We start from the raw sequence: 22006 nt of genomic DNA on the forward strand, positions 1-22006 counted from the left end.
GTGGCTGTTCTACCATCAGCAATGACACCTGTGTTTTCCTGTGAAGTGATACCCTGCCTATGGGCCAGGCAGTGTAGTCTCAAGTGAGGCAAAAATCATAAATTCCATTGATGTGTAAGACAAGTATTCTAGTCTAAGCCTTATTTATAATCTTTTTTCTTGTTCTTTTTCAGGTATTTTGAGTTTTATGAAGGGCCTCTGGAATACAACTCCACCAAATGCCTGGAATTACGGCAGGACATCATTGAGGTGAAGGTTTTGTCTATGTAAGTATGAATCAGTGCTTGCTAAAAAGATTACTTTTCAGGCAGGATGAAAGCGATAACTTAAAATTGTTAAAAGATGCAAGGCTCAAGAGATCATGTCAATAGGGATCACATCAGGGATTCCTGAGGTTCTCATATATGTGCAAGTAGTGACATCCGAATTTGACATGAGGTCCATTTGTAAAAAATGGAGGCTTTTCACATACATTGAGGCATTTTGGTCAGGCCCAGTATCGCTGTTTGAAATTAAATGCAGTGTCTTTAATATTATTTGTAATATTATATTCTAGGTAGTTGAAGAGTAGGAATAGCCAGACAGACTCGTACCAAGTGTCCATCTAGCTTAAGGCTCTATCATTGACAGTGGCCAATAGTGAAGGCTAAGAAATGAAATAAAAAGGTTAGCCCTTCCTGAAAACAAATACTGGCTTGGGGACTTGCTGAGTGGTAGATGGTGACTAGACTAATCAGAGTGGACAACAGACCTCTCTGTTAATTTGTTTAGATCTTTTCTGAACCCATTTGTATTTTTAACATTCTCAATCAGCAGTGAGTTTCGCGACTTAATAACACTCAATAAGAAGTAGGAAAGTGTGATTCTGAGAAACAATAAAATAACTTTAATTTTCCTTAGTAGTCCTATATGTACATCTGGAAATTTATGAGTTGAATGAGATGTAGCTACGAAGCCATAGCAATAAAATTGGACAAAGAAGTGCGGCGGTCAATGGAACTCATTGGACAGAGCACAGTAGGGTATTTTTGTGTTGTCCTTTTGCATATTCACCATTACAGTGGATTTAGGTGGTTAGATTATGCCTAATCCCTTACCATATCTAAAACCAGTGGTTTAGTAATCTTACTGGCAATCCACAAGGTTTATTAAGGTCTGTAAAGTGCACTGAGAATCTCAGTTGAAAAAGTGCATAGCATTAAGCAATCAAGACTAGAGAAAATACAATTTGTTGCTCCATGTCTGCAGGGTTTTGAGCATGTCTCCCTCCCTGACTTTATGCACAGAAAAATATAGGTTATGTCATTGTCTTCTGTATTTGGTACTGGATGAAGGATACACAAGTAACAACTTTGCACTGCTTGCTGACTTGCAGTGCTTAAAAATAAATAGAAGGGGTGAGAATGTCACACTTCTGCCGATGTTCTACTGAAGATGGGGAGTTTTGAATTGCTTTTTTTCATACTTATCAGATGGTTCAGAGAAATACTCGTTTCTCGTCATCTTTTCTAATGGCATGTATAAGGTAGGGGACTCCTGCTCAGCTGGATAGAGTTAGCCTTACTTCTACGATAGAAGCCATTTGTCATTAAGCTCTTTTACTGTCCTGGGTTCTTCTGATGTGCTTGCTTCTGGTGTATTACCTTTCCTAAGTTAGCCCTTATGGTAATGGAAGTTATCCAAGTTAATGTGCTCTGGTGGGCTACAGAAAGTACAATATGACCTAATTCCTTCCTGTAACTCCCACGGCCTGGGAAATCCTAAATTCTACTCACTTCAAATATATAATTATCTTAAAAGTCTTTGCTTTCTTCAAACATTCAAAGCCCTCAAGCCTGAAGCAAACTCATTAAGATCTATCAGTCTGGAAGAAATCTTAGACTTCAAAATTTTCTAGCCAGATGATGACATTGCTCCCTAGCTCTAGATAGTTGCAAGGCTTTCATTATCTCTGTTGTCCAAATACAGAAGAATAGGTATAAACTTTAAGGTAGAAGTGGTTCAAACTCATGATATCACCAAAAATGTGTCATCCTGTATCAGCCTAGTAGAAATAGGAGTGTCATTTTTTGATGTAACTAAAAGTATATTTATTAACAGGGGAGGGAGAGATCCTGTAAAGAGCTTTTCATGTCCTCTTAACTTCACAGATTCTTATCCCTACACACGTGCTCTTGCAGTTTATAAAATGGCTTTAATAACAGTGCTGTTCTGTACCATCTCATGGATTAAGATAACCTCACCAAAATATAAGTGCAGTTGGCCAAGTTATCAAAAGTATGCTCTTTTCCAACACCTGCTATGCTAGGTGCAACTTTTTCCCCCAAAGCCACTGCTTTCCAGCAGACTGTGGAAAGACGTTGGTACAGTAGATGCTTCTTGCTCAGTACTGTATTTTTTATCCTGAAGAAATGGAGAATGCCTACAAGGGAGTAGAAGTCAGTCCCAAACATCTGAAGAGCTCCATCACTACCAGTGTATACATGGCTTAGAGTTGCTATGTCTGAGGAGAAAAAAGAAATAAAAATGATAAATTTTGCACTGGCTAGACCGACTAGTTTGCCCTATCAAAAGCCTACTGCATGGAACTCTGGCTGCAGCTGGTTTAGGAAGTGAGGCCCTTGTAATAAAGTGAATTTTTTATTTTCTTTCTTTTTATCTTTTAGGGTGAAACAAACTGAATTGTTTGACAGATGGAAGAGCCTTCAGATGTGCAAATGGGAGATGAATGTCACAGAAGCTAATTTATTCAAGTAAGAATGGTCCAAATTAATGATGAGTAAGATTTGTTTTAGTTTGAGTTTAGCTTCCTGTAGAGAGAGAAAACCTTCACATGGATAGCAAGAATAAGCATTATAACACTGTTACTGTTGGAGTACCATCCTTTTGAATAAATGTGGACTTTTTTCTACTTTACAAAAGTCAACAGCAAGAGTGAAAGAGAGCTCTTCTGGCATGTGGAACAGCCTTCCCAGGAAGGGCAGGGAATTTGATATGGGAAAGACTTCCATGTATGATTCAGGCAGAAGTAAGGACGGAGCCAAGACTTAATGGGTGCACCTAATACATCAACCTAACTCTCATGGTGTAAAATGGTAATATCATCAATGACACTGCACATTTGGCCTACAAAATACTCAAACTGGACTTTTTTCTGTGGTGTATTAGGTACTGTCAGACCTTGTTTATGACTTCCTCTTTTTTAATGGCTTCTTAGCTATTACTCTCTGATTACCTAGATATTTTTTCTGGTCTTCAGAGACCTCTTCAGTTTGTTTCTATAGTGCCCTTTGTGTGACTTCATTTTTGCTGAGAGTCCTTCACGGTCCTTTCAAGATACAACTTTTGAAATGGGTCTTGTGAAGGCAGTAGTAGAATAAAGCCAAAACAATATTTGAATGTTGTATATTGATGTATTCAAGAGTCATAATTGAGTAGGGCTAGAGAAAACACATTATTTCAGAGTAAGTGGAATACGGACTGGTTAAATCTGTTAAGTCACTGGCATAATTCAGAGATGTTGTTTAGAATAAGGCACCACAGCTTTCTTCCAAATTCTCTTGCATGATTCTAGGAAATAGCTGTCACGAGTTAATGAGAGAATGTGAGAATGCATGTGCTGAATTAGTCATTAACATCTTTAAAAATAACTAATTGTTAGTCTCAGGCTCATAGCAGTTTTTCCAATGTGAGCTCCACACATCAGGTTTTTAGGGTTTTTTTGGTATATTTTTTTCTGGAAATTGTTTGATGGACAATTATCAGAGCTCACGTTGAAGACAAGAGCCATTCAGGATTAGAGCCTGCTGTCTTAAAGATTGCTTGGGGTAGGCGAACTAATGATTGTGCCTAGAGTGCAAGGAGCACATTGAAGCATGGGGGCCAGCTCAGAGGTGGGAACAGTGAGAAAGGACTATCTAAAGCCCATCAGGAGGACCATCACTGTCTCTCAGGCCACCCACAGTAAGCAAAGAACCCTTCTCCATCCTAGACAATGCACTGAAAGAGAGCAGAGATGAAAGACCCCGTCTCTGGCTACACCTGACTGCACGATATATCACTGCTTAAGAAACTCCCACTGCTGCCACCTAGATGTTACCCAGCCTTTGTTAGCTGGTTCCAGGAACAGTAATCATGCTAGTCATGAAAAAAAAAAAAAAAGTTCAAAAATCTGTTTCTTTTTTGTGTTTTGGGACAGTCTTCAGTGTGTGAATGTGTGGAGAAACTTAAAAGCAGACCAAAGACTCTGAGTTTGGAGCTAGACTAGTAGGAGGCTACATGGTGGGGGTATAACACCACTGAGCTGTTGGCTTTCAAACTTTGCCAGTTCTGGACCATCAGGTGAGATAGGGAGAATCGAGCAAAACTTAAATGGCAGCTACTTAAGCAGCAGGGAGGAGGAAGCACAAAAATCATGGTAGCTTTCGTACCTGGAGACTAAAGAAAGCAATTTCCTTGACAGTCTTCCTCCTCAGGTATCAGACATTGACATTAAGGAACATGCCTCTGGAAAACCAGCTGGATATTAGATTAAAGGATAACATCACTTAACATTCCTTAATGCAGAACTAATGAAGAATTTTTTCGTATCTCACCACAACTCAATCCCACTACCTGCTTGTAATTATTTAATAATTTCATTATTAGAAATTATTTCTTGAATTATTCAGTCTCAATTGCTGCCTTGATCTGATCATCATAATTGTGTCATTCTGCATGAGTTGAGTATATAATAGTAATTGGACATCACTGAAATGTTTGCATAATTCTGTATTTGCTTTCTGATGCTTGTAATAAAGCCCATGAAGAAGACTGGCTTATTCTTCCAACTCATAATGAGGCCACATACCTCAGAGGCAAAGTATTTAATCTAGGTTATTTGAGAGCCGTTTGGCTTTGTCTTCATGTTTGTGCCATGACATGTATTTTTCATTAAAGGTATGTGATGCATTGACTGAGAAACAAACTGGCTCTGGAGTAAGAGTAAGCTGAAATCAGGGCTTTCAGTTACACCAGTAAAAGGAGAAAAGCATTCAGGGAAAAGATGGGAGCTAAAAATATATTCCTATTTGAAAAGTGGATTTTCCTGTTTAAATTTCATATCAGAGCTGAATGGACTTGCTCTGATGCCAAGAATCCCATATTTGAGGTTTCAGAACAGTTCTTGTTGGCATTGGAATACCTAACATTTTGTCCCAGTGACAATGTTCACCATTTATCTGAGGTTTTGGAGTCATAGCCATGACCAGTCTGCCTGACACCCATCTCTTGGGTCACATCGTCTTCCTAATGCACATATGCAAGGTCAAAGGCAAAACTAAGACCTTTAAAAGTTATTTTGTAAATAAAGTGTGCCATCCTCCACAGTAGTCTGGTGAGTGGGGTAATGTCTTTAGGTATTGCTGTGTTTGTCCCTGCCCTGCCACACTTCCAAATACCCAGATGAATATTTAAGCCCTGTGATTCCTGCCCAGAGATGAGTAAATAATTTACAAAAGTGGAAAACTTATAAAGCAGAGAGGGACTAATTTGTTAGGATGGTTTCCCAAGGATATTAGGAGCAAAAGCTCAGCTTTGGGGTCTGAAGCAAAGCAGAGTTTACACATGTATTTCCTGAAGCCTAGAAGAGAAACAGATACAGGGATCTCATTTCTTCTGGGTTTTTTCTTTCTTTTTTTTTTTTTTTTTTTGTAACCATAAATTCCTCAATCAGGGTAAATTTCACTGAATATGAAATTTTCTAAAGGAAAATCCAGCAAACCACCATTTTTCTCCTCCTACAGCTAAAAAGTTTATTTTTTCTGAAAAATGCCTTGTTAGGAGTAATAGTAACTGCAAATCCTAAAGCATGCTATCAGCTCCTTAATCTTATTTCTCTTTTTCACTTTACAGGTCTACTTTGTCGAGGTGTTGCAATGCTCCTGCCTTTCTCTTCACCACCCAGAAAAATACTCCCTTGGGAACTAAACTGAAATATGAAGTGGATACTAGTGGAATCTTCCATATCAACCAAGAAATCTTCAAAATGTTTCCAAAGGTGCCTCCTGCCTCTTCCCATTTGCAGAATCAACTTCACTCTGCTTGCTGCATTAGATACTACCCTATAACCTAGCATTTAGCTTTTGGCTTTTTGACATTTCTACAAAATTCATACTTACACTTTGAAAATGTTTATTTTTTATATGCTGTTTTAACTGATTATCCTATTTTCTAGTGGTTAATGTCTCTATTATGCAATGTATATATATTTTCCTGCAGAATGTTACTGACTGAGCAACAAAGTGGCTAATGAAATAACTTAAGAAAGCTGAATAAAAGAGGCACTTACTGATCAGAACTTTTTAAAAGTACAATACTCACATGCAATCAATCTAACATTTGGGGTAGGTCTGCTTTTTTAGGGGCATGATTATTTTATAATTCATATTCACAGTGACCAACTATTTTTATACTTATTTCTGCTTGCAGCTTATCTGTGAACAGGCTGCACAATTTTTAAATATATTCATCATAATGACTATTCAAAACCTTTTCAGCAAATAATCCTTGACCTAGGGGGTCATTCAAAGTTATAACCAGTGAGCAATTCCCATTGCACAGAGTGAATGATGTGCAGAAATGGGCTTATGTGACTACTGATTTATCACGGGTCACACCTCATGAATTTAAAATGGCATATTTGGAGGGAATAACTGACATTTATCCCCTTCAGAAAGTCAGAAAAATATTGAAGTACTTAGATTTCTGTCATTAATGTTGTCCTTGAGGGTCTAACCACTTTTAATCCGTTGGCTTCCTCAGCACTACTAAGAGGTAGGGTAGTGCTGTTATCTAAATGTGCACATGGGGAACTGGGGCAGAGCAGGGGAAAGGCTCAGATCCAGGAAAGCGCTTTGACATCTGGAGACATGCAAAGAATGGGTACATCAAAATCCAGGAGTAGTATCCTCAAAATCCTGCTTGACTGCACAGATGAATGCACAAAAGGCCAGACTCCTACGCTTTTACTAGGAGTGTCCTATAGCTGCTCTTGTATTTATCCAAGTATGCCTTGAGGATGCTCTGCGGGCTCCATCCCCTGCCCAAGTGCCTTTGGGATTCACTGGGCAGCACCTATGTGGCCCGAGCCACCCTCTGCCTAGGAGCAGGGCTGCAGCATGGCAAATGTAGGAGATAAAGGGCTGAAAGCGCAGGAGGAAGACTGCAAGGTCAAAGAGCCTTGTGCTGAGTGCAGAGACCTGGCTTCTGATCTCCCTTTCAGGACTGCCGAAGCACTTTGTGTTAAGAAATCACTGGATAAAGCACAGACAACTCTATCTTGCCTCTCTGTTAGGCAGCTGCTGCTTTTCTCAGACAGGTGTAATTGTGTGCCCTTTTGCCTCATGGCTTATGAATGCTATGGAAAGATCCTGGGAACAACCACCTAGAAATGTCATGCCACTATCACATCTCTGTAGTTTGCGGTATGAAATTATTGATAAAATATGTATGTACCAAAACGAGCGCTGTCATGCTTATATAAGCACATCTCTACATATTCATAAGGTGTAGTGTGGCTCAGTTCTGCGTCACAACCCTCTCACCCTGACAGCCCAGTTCTGTTCTCCAGGAGATGATTTTCACTCTCTGGCATCAGCAGCAGCTGCATGTCTGCATATGAAGGCAGAATTTTGCCTGAAGATTTCAGAAAGATACAGCCTACACAAGTCCAGAAAATTGCCTGACCAAAGTCTCTAGGCACTGCTGGTAGTACAAGTGCTAATTAATAATCATTAATACTATTAGTACAGTTAGTGTTAGCAAGCACTAAAATTTGGGCTACGTTCTGATAAATAGCTGTAGTGTGCTGTCTGACTTAGAGAGACTTCTTGGGCTTTACTACCTGCTCTGACACTATGTGTGCAGACTTCCTGAAAGCCGGACATCAGAGCCCGAGGAGCAAGCAGGGCGCAGGCAGCCGAGAAGGCAGTGCCTAGGGTATGCTAATTTTATGGCTTGTGCCCTCATGTGGAAGTCAGAAGGGAAAGCCAAGTTTCTGAAATGACTTATTCTGTTATTAAATCTGGACAAAGGCGGGTTGTTGCTTTTTTTTCCCTCTGAGTTAGTTGCCCATGCTATCTCTAATTGCAGAGAAAACAATCCCTCCCGTTTATGTACACCATGGGAATACTGCAGGCCAGAACCAGTGTCAACTTCCTATGATTAGTGCATCTGTGGCAAGATGCAGCTGCAGGAAAAAAAAGAAAAAGTTAAAAAAGAGATTTGTTGCCTCCATGTTTCGAGGTATTTAACTGTTTCCTTACGTGATGTTGCAGGATATGCCGTACCACCGCTCCCAGTTTAAGAAATGTGCGGTGGTTGGGAACGGAGGAATTCTGAAGAACAGCAGATGTGGCCGGGAGATTGACAGTGCAGACTTCGTGTTTCGGTAATCATCACAGCACCATTTTTCTTTTTGCCTGTTCTAATGACAAAAAAGAATTGCAAACCTGTTCTCTCTCACGTGGAAACAGGGGATTTGTCAAACTGGCCCTATCAAGCCTGCTTCTTGCACAAAAAATGTAATGTTTAGAAAAAAACCCCCCCTCACTGTATATTTGTTCAAAAATTCTTTGAGGAATTATTTCTCCATAATTCCATGTGGTTAATCAGTGACTTATTGACAAAGTTTGATGTCCTCTTTCAGGACATCCCCTGTCACTTGAGTTGTGGATTTATCCCTCCGTGGGCATTAGCTCATAAGCAGTGTCCTGTGAATGTGGCCACGATTTTCTGGTGCAGTTCTGAACTAGAGGTACAACCTCTATGGCGTGACAAGCAGCTTGGCCAGGTGTTAATAGCTCCACGCTGTGCAGTTCGTGTGCCTCAGAGGTGTGTTTCTGAAGTGGAGCAGAGCTCAAGTGCTGGATAATGGGAGTTACAGTAATCAGTACTGTAGACTCCAGGGTGTGCAGAGATGCCTCAATAACTCTGGAGGTTGAATGTCCTCGTATTGTGCTCCCCACCATATGTGGAGCTATTCAGGTTTTGTAGACTGGGATGTCCCGCAACTTTTGTCCCTGGATAACAGAATTTAGCAGTATTTTTTTTCATCCTTAATATATATGGGAAAGATTTTTTAATTATTCATATGCATGACTAATCCCTCTCTAAATCCTGTTAAAGCTCTTTGTCTAGGTCATGGCATGTGACAACTAGATCACAGATTCATGACATGTTCTGTAGAAAAGAAAAATCTTTTTACTTCTGTTGGCCTGTTTTCTGATTTTGGGTATGTTGCCAGCAGTTTAGAATAACTGTGCATAAATCGATTAATTTATCTGATTTCATACCAGCAAAAATTATGTCAGATTTTGGCTCACTGCATTCTTAATTTAATTTGGCATCAAATGAGAAATAAAATTTTACAGGTCCTACCTTCTGTGTTCATTGTTTTCAGACCCTTGTGTCTACCTCTTGTGCCCACTTTATAGAAAATGGTTGTCTTAGTTTTAATCTGTGAAACAGTCCAGACTCCACATAATTTGCTTCTTCAAAGCCTAGTGTACCCTGTATACATTAAATAACTACTGTAGATTCCCTTCTATTGTGTTGGATCACAGCCATCAGTGTGGTTGAAAGGAGTGATACATGTTACACGTGGCGTTGAGAAGCTGTTGAGTCGAAGTGGAAATAAGGGCAGCAAGTGTCTGCTTTCAGTGCAGGTCTCTTTTTACCACTGTTCCTCTGCCCTGATATGTACCAAAAATGATTAAAAAGAGCAGGTCAGATCACTGCAGAACTTAGAAATCTGGTTGCTTTTGGTACCAGTAATTAATTAAATAGAGAATTAAGTAGAATTGAAATGTGAATAAATGCATCAGTACTTGCGCGCAAAAAAACCCCAAACCCTGGTTCACCATCTCTGAAACATGTGGAACCAGCACAAAGACATGCTAGTGTTTAAGAGCTTAAGGTCTGCTGACATCAATTTTAAAGTAAAACTTGTATTTAAGGTCAGATCTAAATATATCCAATTTCTAGTCTAATACCAGTTCACCAAACAGTCAGGAGTGACCATCTTGGTCACCAATGAAATAATTATTTGAAATTATTTCAAAAACTGCCTGTGGGGTGGTACCAGCATTCATTGATTCCTTCAGGGCACCTGGAAAAATCCTTTGTTTTCAGGAAGCTTGTGGCCAGCAGGATGCAACCAAGATTTTTCTATGAAATAGATTTTGATAACAATTAATTGTAGTTCAGTAGTGTATATAAAGTACACACACATGAATTGCATTTACTAGTTGTTATTGTCTATCTCCATCTACTGGCCAGAGTAGAGGTCTGTGATGAAACACGGTACATTTGGAGATGGGACTATTCTCTTTGCAGGGATGAATTTTTGGAGTTTTGTGGCAAAAGTAGAGTTTATGCAGGTTGTATCATTTTTATAAGGAATGACCACTTTCAACAAATTCAGTTTTCTTAATCCTTGTGGCAGTTTATTGTTGGAAAATATTGAAGATGAGTATTTGAAGACCTTTTTCAAATATAATCTAATGAGCGCAGTGCCCAGTACTAGGTGGAACTGAGGATGCTAGAGGCCTCCAGAAGGACGTTGCATGACCGAGCAGAGAAGAGTGCTGGAAATAACACTGCCTATGAGGAGGATGGGTTAGCTAAAAAAAAAATTCTCTGACCTGATAGAGAGGGAACCTCCTGAGTCTGGCAAGGACTTTGAAGGACTTTGTGCATTCTTCTGCTCCCCCATTTGCCCTCTCCCTGTGACTAAGAAATTATGCTGACAGCTGAACTCTAGTATTGTGAAAACACCGAGCATCACTTACCCTAAATACCTTGACAGTTTTCTCCTATTCAGCCCTGATCTTCAGAAATATGGAGATGTCTGGCACGGAACAGCAGTATTTTTGTGATATGGGGGTCTTAAGAGTGATGGCTTTTATTGAGGCTTGTAGATCACTTCAAAAGTTTTCAAAAGGTATCTAATGCTAGCTTAAACTGAGTGTAAAACTAGTCGCAAGGTTACTTACATTGCCTGTGATAACACATGCTGAACCTTTTTTTAAGCTGGGTTTCCTATAGAAGTGAAGCTTGCTTGTGTGTGTGTGTGTTTCAATAACTTTAGCATCCCTTGATGGATGCTCTAAATTTTGTGAGATGATGAATTAAGGTCAAGGCCAAAGTGAGTGGAGGCTGGGCAAAGTCAAGGTTTGCACATCTTCACAAGTTTGCTTCTGATAGCTTTGACATCCTCTGGTGAATCTGTAGAGTGAGAACTGCAGTTCTTACACTGTGCTAGGAGACACTTATAAAGAAAAAAGAAAGGGAAGCAGATAGTTTTGGATTAATTAGGACTGGGCAGATTTCTCTCTTGTGGAACATTTCCCCTAAATTCTCTTGGGTAAAAAACAAAGCATGTTAAAAGCTATATTATAGGTTTAGTTTATCTATTAATTATTGCATATAGCTCAGCTGTTGCTGAGGAAGTCATTTTATGGGTTGACTGTGCTTGGGGCTTGTGTGAGCCAGCACAGGCAGGATTCAGGAACAACCACAAAACCATGGATGAAATGCAAAAAGCAAGTTTATTCTCGTTACCTTGCAACCCAGGGGATCTCTGCAGCAGCACCCAGGCAGAGTCACGCAAGCGGGGATGCAGGCACTGCAGAGCTCAGTCCTTGCTAACCAGAAAGGGGAGAAGAAAGAAAAGATCACAAAACTGCTGCTTTCGCTTGTAGATATCAGGGATTTTTCCATTGTGCTTTGATCTTTCTCACAGCAGGGCAAGAATCTCAAGGATGTTTGATAAGGTGGCCCTGAGCCTCCCCCAGGCCTGTGTTATCTCAAGGCAGATGTTCTACGAGTCAAGCACACAAGGCTAAGCAACAATTAGTGAGATATATGTCTTTTTTGACAGCCCATCTGCAAGTCACTTGAGTGTGATTACAATCAACCTCGCCAACCCTCCCTTGTATTCCCACAGGGCTTCATCCCTTTTCTTGTCCTAAACTGCCAAAGTGATAGTCGAAGAAAGCAAAATGAGTGAACACTGGGTACATCCACAAAAAGGAGTCAGCTCTGGCAGACTTGGGGTAGAAGAGAGTTTTTCATACAGTCCCTAAGAACTTGTTACTTTAATGCATTGTTTGGGCATCAACACATTTCATATAATTTTAAATTCTCAATCTGTTTCTAGATTTGTTGCTTGGAAGAAATGCTTAAATCAGTTCTGCTTTCTAGTCCTGAAAATGTGCAAGGAATTGTTTAACTTTCTTACTAATTTCTTTCCTTTATAGATGCAATTTGCCTCCCATATCTGAGAAATACTTCACGGACGTTGGGGTAAAGACGGATGTTGTGACTGTCAATCCCAGTATAATTACTGAGAGGTCATTTCTTTTTTTTTTTTGTATTTTCATCTCCTATTGCTTTTATAAATCTGCTTTTCATTAAATTCTGCTACAGAGAATCCTTTTCTCCAATATTACTTTAAACTGATGTTATGAATCACATATTTCATTCTGAATTTAAGTTATTCAGTACATGCAATCTATAGCAACCTATAGAAATGTGTTAAACACTTAAACCTGCACATTGATAAGTGGGAATTGGGAAGCTCATGAGCTGAAATCATAACAGCAGAGTCATTCTTCACCTGGAAGTCCTGTACCATGCTGGCAAGCCCCAGGCAAATGGGACACATTAGGGTGGAAGCAACTGGTTCCCACCCTAAATTCTTAAATAAAGTAGTGCACATTGTAATATGTTTTTGTAAAAATGCCAGTTAAACTTTGTAGCCAGGATTGACTGAGTGATTTTAAATTTAAATTTCTTAATGCCTTAATGCCACATTGCTGACAGGTTTGGGATCATGAGGCTAATTACTGGTTTCCTTTCTTGCTGGGGGAATCTGTTTCTTTTCTCAAGCAACATTTGCTTGCATCGTGGATTTCTTTTAAATGTTACAGTTAGACATTTTAGAAGTGGTTTTGGTTTGGTATTTGCCACTTTTTTGTACAGTTCTGCACCGTGTAATGCACTATACTGCTGACCAATCCTTGGAAAAATTACATACTTTTTATAATAAAATGCGAAGTGGGACATTATCAGAAATGTCTGCAAAGCTTATCCACTGTTTAATGAATGTATTGTCAAAAGAGGGGAGAATATGTATTTTTTTGTCCCCTGCATTTTTGCTGTACATTTCATACTGATGTTTTAGCTACGAAACTAAATTTATTCCCCTTGTTAAATGAAACGTAACTTCAGTTATCTCTGTATCAGAAACGTTTCTGTAAAACCCCATTGGAGATTTCTTATCTACTGTGTCCAGATTGAGTCCGTACTGGTCTGACCATCACTTGCATCCTTTTCCCTTTAGATTTCATAAGCTGGAGAAATGGAGGAAACCCTTCTATGACGTGCTCCAGGTCTACGAGAACGCTTCCGTTCTGCTGCCAGCTTTCTACAACACTCGCAACACGGACGTCTCAATCCGTGTCAAATATGTCCTGGATGATTTTGAATCTCAGCAAGCTGTTTATTACTTTCATCCCCAGTATCTCATCAATGTCTCACGCTACTGGCTCGGCCAAGGGGTGCGGGCCAAGCGGATTAGCACTGGACTGATCCTGGTGACTGCTGCCCTGGAGCTCTGCGAAGAGGTTCACCTTTTTGGCTTTTGGGCCTTCCCCATGAACCCCTCAGGGATTTTTATAACTCACCACTACTACGACAATGTGAAACCTCGCCCTGGTTTTCATGCTATGCCCTCAGAAATCTTCAACTTCCTCCACATGCACAGCAAGGGGATCCTGCGGGTCCATACAGGGACCTGCAGCTGCTGTTGACAGGGACATTTCTTCCTCTTGACACAAAAGTGTAACAAGAAGGAACTCAATGCCTCTGTATGGTGGAGGAGGTTTTATTACACCCTGAGATTATGCAATAATTGTTTGATAGAAATTTCCTCAAGGCATTGCATCCCATAGGATCTAGGATACCAGCACCTTTCCTGCTAGCAGAGTTGGGTCCGTAACAATGTAGGAGAAGCAAAACTCCTCTCTCCCAGGGTATGCACTGCCCTGGAAAGCAAGTCAGATAAGAAGCACATTTCCAATAGGTTTAGGGATAAACAGAGCACATTCATATAGTTATCATTTCACTATGAAGAAAAGCACCAAACTTTTGAGGAGAATCAGTGATGGAGAATTTTAGCATAGACTGTATGACATGTTCACATAGGTTTCTGAATCAGGTACCTTGGGTCATTGCCAGATTTTATTGAAAGCACTGTTCTCTGGAGTTTGGGTTTTTGAAAATACACTTTAGTATTATAGTTTTAAGGGGAAGTATATAACCCGAAGTCTTTGTTCTGTAGCGTCACAAAGTATTGGTGAAAAATAGCAGATAGATCTGATAGGAATAAACAAGAACACTTTACAAATTTTTTCAGCCAGGATAGAAAAGAATGTTAAACTCCCATTCACAGCAACAGCTAACTGTGTAGATCATGGTGTGCAACTTTTTTAGTGTTTCTTTCTTCTTCTTTCTTGTGTCCTATATTTCTGGTCTGCTGATCATGTCTTCTTCCTCATTGTCTGTAGTGCTTTCTGTCTAGCTAACACGTGAGCCATGTGTGTACTTCCTCATACAGTGACCATCTCATCTTCAAATTAGAGACCTTATTAGAAGAAACATGCTTCTTCACATTTCTGCAAGCTTTTATCAGGCTGAATAGCAAGGAGATTATGTAGTTGTATTTTCTAAGTTGTTTTTTTGGTTCAAATATCATCACAGCATAAGACTAAAAAAAGCATTTCCTCTTTGATTTTTATTCAAGACTTTGCAAGAGTATCTGAATGTTGGTTCGCTGTTCTGCGGGTCAAGTTAAATACTTTCAGGTATCTGTAATAGGTACGAGCAGAAAACAGTTAAAATACAGAGAGGATACTTTGTGGTTTGGATTATGATGCTTATTTTAAAATTATGCATCTTAAGATGTCAGACATCTTAATGTGACATTTTTGTGTGTTGAGAATGTTGCTAGAATAGTAAAAGGGCTGGTGTACTCTTTAAAATTTACCAATGCAACTCTGTCAGTGACGCCAAGCTTAATTTTTCACCTGATACAGGTTAAACTGACACAATCCTGATGCAGAAACTCCTGCCACATATTGCAGGAGTTTATTTTGTCGCTGAACTGTGGTGTAGTGGGCTGCTGGTATATGCCCTTTCACACCACAGTATGAGTGAGGGTGAGGTTTGCTGTTTGAGCTGTACTGGCATAGTTAAATGAACAGTTTCCTCATTTAAGTTCTTAGTCTGAAGCACTTGGGCTGTTGTCCAGTGCCTTGTCTTGTCTTGCTTAGATTACAAGATCTTTGATCAAGGATTGGAGTTTAACATGCTAGTTCTATATGAGGAATACTTTTTATTTTAGGGGGGAGAGGGTTTAAATCCAAATCCGGACTTGGATTTTGATTTGTAATGCATGAATGCACAAAGCTTGTCTTAAAAGACTCTGTGCTAAGCTGAGAGCTGTGAAAGTTACTCATGCTACAGATAAAATGATCCAAAAGGAAGTGAAGCGTGATGGTCACCATTTCAAAAGTCCCTACTGGCCAGCAGTGACCTGGGTGGTATGTGTGTATTTCCTTAACTTTACACTAGACTCCAGAGGTCTGATTACTTCTAAAAACAACCCATATCCTTGATAAATGTGTCAGACCTCACTTGGGAAATGCCATCCAGGGGTAGGTGAAGGACCTGCGCTTGCGCTTTATCTATTTGTGTTGTTGTGCTTTTGGTCTTAAGAGTTACACTGTGTTAGTGAGCACCACCTTGTATGGGCTAGCTGTGAAATATGCAGCACACTAAGAATGAACTTGTAGATCAAATGGTTTCCTTGATTTAATATGCAGAGGAGATCTTTGTCTTTGCTGTGTTTTGTAGATTTATGTGCAAAGGGCTTTGATAATGAAGTGCAGTAATCAAAGTGCTATTTAGGGAGCAATGTGACCCCGTGGGTTGGCCATCTTGCTGTTCGTTAAGCTTTATGTTAACAAGAATGACACTGAAGTTTGTACCTAGAGCCTCTACTCCTTATTCTGCCTAATTGTGGAAGTAGTAGTGACTTCAGTATTGCTTTGCTGCTGCTGCTTTGCTAAGCTTACCTTCTTTAGTAAGGGATTTTTCTCTGCTATGGTGGTTGAAGTGAATGAATGCAACCAAAAGAAGTCTGATATGTTGTGGAAGATACTTCAGAAAAGATGGGAAAGCACTGGAGAAGCATCCATATGTTGGAGAGGAACTGTGCAAACCCCTCTTTTTAGTTGCAAAAATCCTTCTGGACTTTTTGGACAGACAAAAGGATAAGCAAAACTCTAATTACAGTTAACCTGTAATTACAGGGTCACAGACATTTCCTTTCCTTCATATAAATGAGTGATGTAAATTCACCTAGGCTATACTGTAATAAGTGCAGCTTTACTGTGTTTAAATTTTGATCCGTTACAAATCTATATCTACTATATTTTTTTAGTGATGTTAAAATGTGTGTGCAGGATACTCGCACATGTGCACCAAAGGCCCAGTCTTGCCACATTTATCTGAAAAGAGCTCCCATTCAAGTGGATGGGTATTTTGTTTGTGTAGGGACTGCAGAAACAGGCACAGACACGTCTGTGAAAGTGTACATAGCTGTATAGTTAGATATAAGGAGTGATTTGCAAGCCAGAAAGATACTTAAATATATATAAAATAGTCCTTGAGATAAAATGCATGTTGCAACACGTTTACTTTCTGATTCATTTTTCAGGTGTTGCTCAAAAAATGATTGAAAAACTATGGCATTTGTCACAAGTGCTGTCATATGCAGAAGCTTTCAGATATTTTTTGGCCTCTTTACCTTGCACCGGGTGCTGGAAAACCAGATTCCTGCTGCTGTACCACAGCATCTGTGAGGCTGAGTGGAAGTGGCGTGGTGTCAGCTTGCAGAAGCAGGGTCTGAGGATGGACCCAACCTGTTGCTTAGTTCGCCATGGGTAGCAAATAAATACTGCCCAGGAGATTTTAGCTAGGTGGAGGTCACTACCTGTGCAATGTCACTGTGGGCTGGGTGACCCAGCATTGGCCAGCCTGAGCTTCTGCTTGTCCTGCTTAAATGGATGAAAAGAAGGGCTGTTGCAGAAAGAAGGACCCTCCTTGTTTTCTGCCATCATTCTTTTGTATACTGAGCGTAAGAAAATATTCCTTTGGCATCTGGAATTTGTCTGAGGCTATTTTGTCTTCCCTTCTCCCATGTGGTCAGAGCTCCAAATGTCCTATCTTAAGCTTCTTTGAACAATGGGATACCTGAGTGATAAGAAGTGACTGTCAGGAAGCTGTGTGTGTTTGCTGCACACTGTTATGGCGAGTAAAGGTTGTGCATAGCATGTCGTGCTTTCCCACAGAAAAGGCTGCAGGCCCCAGAGAAAACCCCCGATACAAAAATCTGATCTGTCCAAGAAGAAACACTGTCAGCTGTCTGGTACCACATCCTGAGCTCAAGCTGTAATCCCAGCTCTGTTGCTGAGGATATGAAATCTGCGACAGGGAGAGAGAAAATGGTGATAATATTATGGTTTAATCCCCAATTCCTCATATGATTTAGGAGAATCTCTTAAGAAGTTCCTGAGATCTGCATACACTGGCAATGCAAATTCAGTCGGAAAAACATAACTTGGACTGCTTCTCCTTTATTGTCAGGTCAACATAGGAGGCTTATGAATCTGCCAGTGCTTTCATCAAAGGGAAGGAAGTATTTACTCAAAATAGTTTAGCTGTTTGCTTTTGATTTATTAAAACCAACTTTGCTGTTGGACAGAGTGGATTAAATAGTGATAGGGCCATTATAATATTTTAGCATATTTTCTGTAGCTGCAATGGGAGTTGTCAAAGCCAGCTCATGAATTGCAAAGGGAGAACCGTGCCGTGGCAGCTCCTCCTGCTGTGATCTTGGGAAGGAGAAGCACTGTGGTGAGTAGGTCCATGGTCACTTAGAAAAGCGATGTAAAGGGAATATAGGGGATTGCAACCACTGCAGTCTGGTCCAGAGCCTTTAGCTCTGTGGAGTAACATACGACAGAGATAACGAATGAATCTTCACAGCTTGCAGCACTCAGGAGTAGCTCCCCTGGTCCCTGACAAAAGCTGCCCCCATGCAGGCTCGACTGATGATAAATTAAAGGTGATGTTCACTCGGGGTGGTTACATATAGTAGAGAGAAGGAAATCTAAGAATAGTCCACTCTGTGGAGGTTCACTGAATCAGTAGAACTGTTGCTCAGACCTTGAAGGCAAAAACACTGTTGGTGACGCAGCTACGTGGGTGGACTGCCCGTGCTCAGCTTTCCATGGTAGGGGAGAGACATCCTGGTTTGTGTGTGAGGGAAACCGAGATGGATAAAACACTGAGGTGTGGAGCGAGAGGGAACCTATCCTTTTTTAATCTCCTGAGGCCTGGTGGCTGGTCAGCAAAGCTCTGATCATAGAGAGCACAAGCTTGGGCAATGAAAATGGAGAGCTCTGAAGTGGTCCTTTCCCCCTATCTTGCTTGCATCTGAGCTTGCAGAGAACTTTGGAGTTTTTCAAGTATACGAAGAAGGAAATAACAGAATTCAGTGATCCTTAAGGGGCAGTTTCCCTGGGAAATTCTGGAGTGATCTGAGGTCTTAGAAATAAAGGAGTCAGTATTTGTGCTTAGGGCCTTTTTCAAAATCCAGTGAAATCTGTGGAAAGTTCAGTGTACTTCAGAGCAAGCCTCCAGAAACAGGCCCTGATCATGGGCAGGAAGAGCAGCCTCTTGTTTCTTACTTGCTCGATTTCAGATACACTTCTTAATATATTGTAGATACAGTGCAGTAGCAATACTGTGTTTTTAATGGTGTGCGTAAAGAACAAACTCATCTGGAAGCAGAAATGTTGTGACTGTCACTCTCCCTTCCAGATTTCAGCACTTTTCATCCTTTCAAACTCATCTATGCAAAGCATTTCATCGTGGTGGTGTAAATTGCCATATGAAACCCCAAATGAACCCTCTGTACCTGACTGTATGTATGCGAATCACATGCCTCAAGAAAAGAGGTTTTTCTGCTTGCTTTAAAATACCCGCCTGGAATTCATCAGTGATATGAATGTGTTCAAGGCAGGATTCAGCCTGTTCCCTCTGAAGTCAGCACAACATTTTCATTTGGCTTCAGCAGAAAAAAACATCAGGTCCAGTGCTTGTAAATCAAGCCAATAACCTGCATCTCCCAAAACTCCCTCCCAGACTATATCATTTTATGTCTTACTGTTATCCTGCCTGATATGGGCAAGGCTGCTGGGCATCCCTGTGTTGTCTGCATGGTATTCCAGATCAATAAGCAATTGTACTCAAGTGCTTTTTAAAATAAATTTAAGGGGAATCCAAATGTACTCTAGGCATTAGAGTGAGGGAGCCTGAGTTCAAGGCTGTCAGCACCTCCAATGCTTCCTGAAGCCCTGAGTATCTGAGAAATGTCAGAAATGAGGGACTGGGACATAATAGAAAACTTAAAGAAAGACAAATCTGCCTCAGCGCTTCAAGAATTGAAAGCTGTAAATATGTTATTGACATGTCTGACTTTCCCTTTAGAAGCCATAAATGTTCTCGGTGTTTGATCTTTGGGTAAGTTGATGTACGTTCTTAACTTGTACTAATCACTTAAAATGTGTTAGCATGTAAAATGGTGACAAGTTAAGCCAGCAAAACCAGATACTGTGTTGGCTTGTTCTCGAAATGTCTGTTCTACCTGAAACTGATGGACCAAGACACTGAAGTATCTCCAGTGCTCTATATGGTTCTGGTTATTATCCATTTTAGCAGTGGGGAGCAAGCAGAATTGATTTAATCCCCGTTTGTTAACCTTGTGTTGACCAAGTGATATGCACTTAAGTGTGACACTAGAGCCTGACCCCTTAGAGACGACGAAACTGCCTGTACTTGCGCTATCTGGGACAGGACATGGTGATTTTTGCTTCATTTCTGGGTCCTCCTTATTGTCAAGCATGAGGTCCCTGATCAAACCTCCGTTGTTCAGCCCATGTAAATGATATCAAACAGCTGCTGCCTGTTGAATATGTCTCCTGTTTTCACCGGGTGGAAAACAAACGCTTAGTTTGGAAGTACTGGAGAAAAACTCTGTGTCTTGATGCTAGGGGAGCTTGGGCTGTTACAAAAATAAAGCTTATTTCATGTTTGTTGTTTCTGTAAGGCGGTGATGGTGGGGGTGGAGAAATCCAAGCGGAGTCATGGTAGTTTCATGCTGATGTTAATCCCTCGTGTCCCATTGACTCACCTTTCTTTTTTCAACCTTCCACCCTGTAATTTTTACTTATTGTTTCTGTAGCTGTATTATGGTTGTAATAGAAAGCCTATCAATTGATGTAAGCCATAACTAAAACAGTAATCAGGGTATATTTTGGTCTGTGTCACTGTGTTTGAAAGATGATTTAATTCTATTGAATAAACCACTTTAACAGTTTTATGGGAAAGGCAATCATTGGGCCACTTTTTGTGCCTTCAGACTCATTTTCTGTTTTCTGCTGTTCTGTGTCTCTGAAGAGAGAGAGTTGGAAGCTCAGCTGATAGAAACTGGTTTATATAACTAGCAAGTGGAATTATATGATGACATAATGTCATATATGTATTACAGATATATAAAAGTATATATCAGGCTATACAATGATATAAATTGAGAATGTGGTATTTTTGATCACTGGACATTCAGTGTTACATTCTCGATAGTAGCCTACATATGGGCACAGTAAGGTGATTTATTGCTGAAAGTAGCAATTTGTGCACAGAGGAGCTTTGAAAAGCCTCTGCAATCTCTGGGTTTTGCCTTCTTACACCTTCCTAACAGCTCTGCCCTTTACTGTCCTCACCCGTCACATAAACTCATCTTCTGTGGGTCTGGTCTATCTTACTGAGCCGCAGTAAGCTTGCAAGCTTACGCTTCCCTCACTATTCTCAGCATCAGGAGAATTAAAACATGAATTTAAAAATATTTGTGTGAATACAGAATAGATGATGAAGCAACCATATATTTTTTGATTTTGGGTATTTTCCTGTAGCATTCTGTTGTTCCTAGATTATAAACTGAGATAGGAGTAGGTAATAGAAATAATGTGATCATTATATCAGCATTGGTATAAGGAAAATGTAAATGACTTTGAAGATGCAGAGCTGTGGTGAATGCTGGAGGAATCAGTTCTCATTCTTGCTGACATTAAAACTGATGGATGTACTTCCTTCCCCCAGCTGCTTGTGATTATTGTTAGTGATTATTCAATCAAGAAGAGGAAACATGTGGAGAGGGAAAAATGAATAGACAAATTGACATTGGATGATATAATTGCTGTCTATCACACTGCAAATTGCTCAGCTAAGCAAGCAATCAAAGAATGGTTCATTTTCTAAAGACTGCAGCATCCGTCATTTTCTTTAGTGGCATTTGCAGCCTTTCCTCTGAGAAAGTCTCAATAAAAAGCTGTAGTGAATGACAGAGATGTTTCACCACAGTCTGTCTCTGACAGTGCCCAGGAGTGGGTACTTAGGGAAAGAGCAGAAGAAATTTGGAACTTAATAAATGGCCCTTCTGCTGGTATTCCCTCAAACTGGTATTTCCAGCTTGTATTTCTGGCCTCAGCAACACTATGTGGTACGAGTGTCAGTTTTTAGCTCTGTGCTTGTGTGATTAAGTGCTTCCTTTTGCTTGTGTGAGCTGCTGCTTTCTCCCAGGGGTGCCCAGCAAGATGTCTTTGGGTTGTGGGACCTGCTAGGTCGAGCCAGGGCAGATACTGACCTCCCTTCTTCCACTACAGGCATCACCTCTTGGAATAAAAGCTTTATAATCTTTTTTTTTTTTTTTTTTTTTTTTTGTCTCAACCAGCTCTAGAGCTGTGATGAGCACTGCTAAGCAGAATCTACTCCTGGGCAG

General features: G+C 40.3%; 1 protein-coding gene across 6 annotated transcripts in view; it reads left to right on the forward strand.

Annotated features, from left to right (window-relative positions):
• Positions 1 to 21537, forward strand: part of ST8SIA5 (ST8 alpha-N-acetyl-neuraminide alpha-2,8-sialyltransferase 5) — a 76211-nt gene extending 54674 nt beyond the window's left edge. For 4 of the 6 annotated variants that reach the window (XM_074931434.1, XM_074931432.1, XM_074931433.1 and 1 more), the window contains 6 exons: positions 174 to 266; positions 2667 to 2753; positions 5893 to 6037; positions 8316 to 8428; positions 12300 to 12392; positions 13385 to 21537. In XM_074931434.1, coding sequence (XP_074787535.1) covers positions 174 to 266; positions 2667 to 2753; positions 5893 to 6037; positions 8316 to 8428; positions 12300 to 12392; positions 13385 to 13853 — 1000 coding nt within the window. In that variant the 3' untranslated portion in view covers positions 13854 to 21537. The remainder of the gene's footprint in view (positions 1 to 173; positions 267 to 2666; positions 2754 to 5892; positions 6038 to 8315; positions 8429 to 12299; positions 12393 to 13384) is intronic. The other 2 variants (XM_074931435.1, XM_074931436.1) reach the window with 2 other exon arrangements.
• The last annotated feature ends 469 nt before the right edge of the window (positions 21538 to 22006 follow it).

The sequence above is a fragment of the Athene noctua genome, chromosome Z (genome assembly GCF_965140245.1).
Source record: "Athene noctua chromosome Z, bAthNoc1.hap1.1, whole genome shotgun sequence".
NCBI classification, from domain to species: domain Eukaryota; kingdom Metazoa; phylum Chordata; class Aves; order Strigiformes; family Strigidae; genus Athene; species Athene noctua.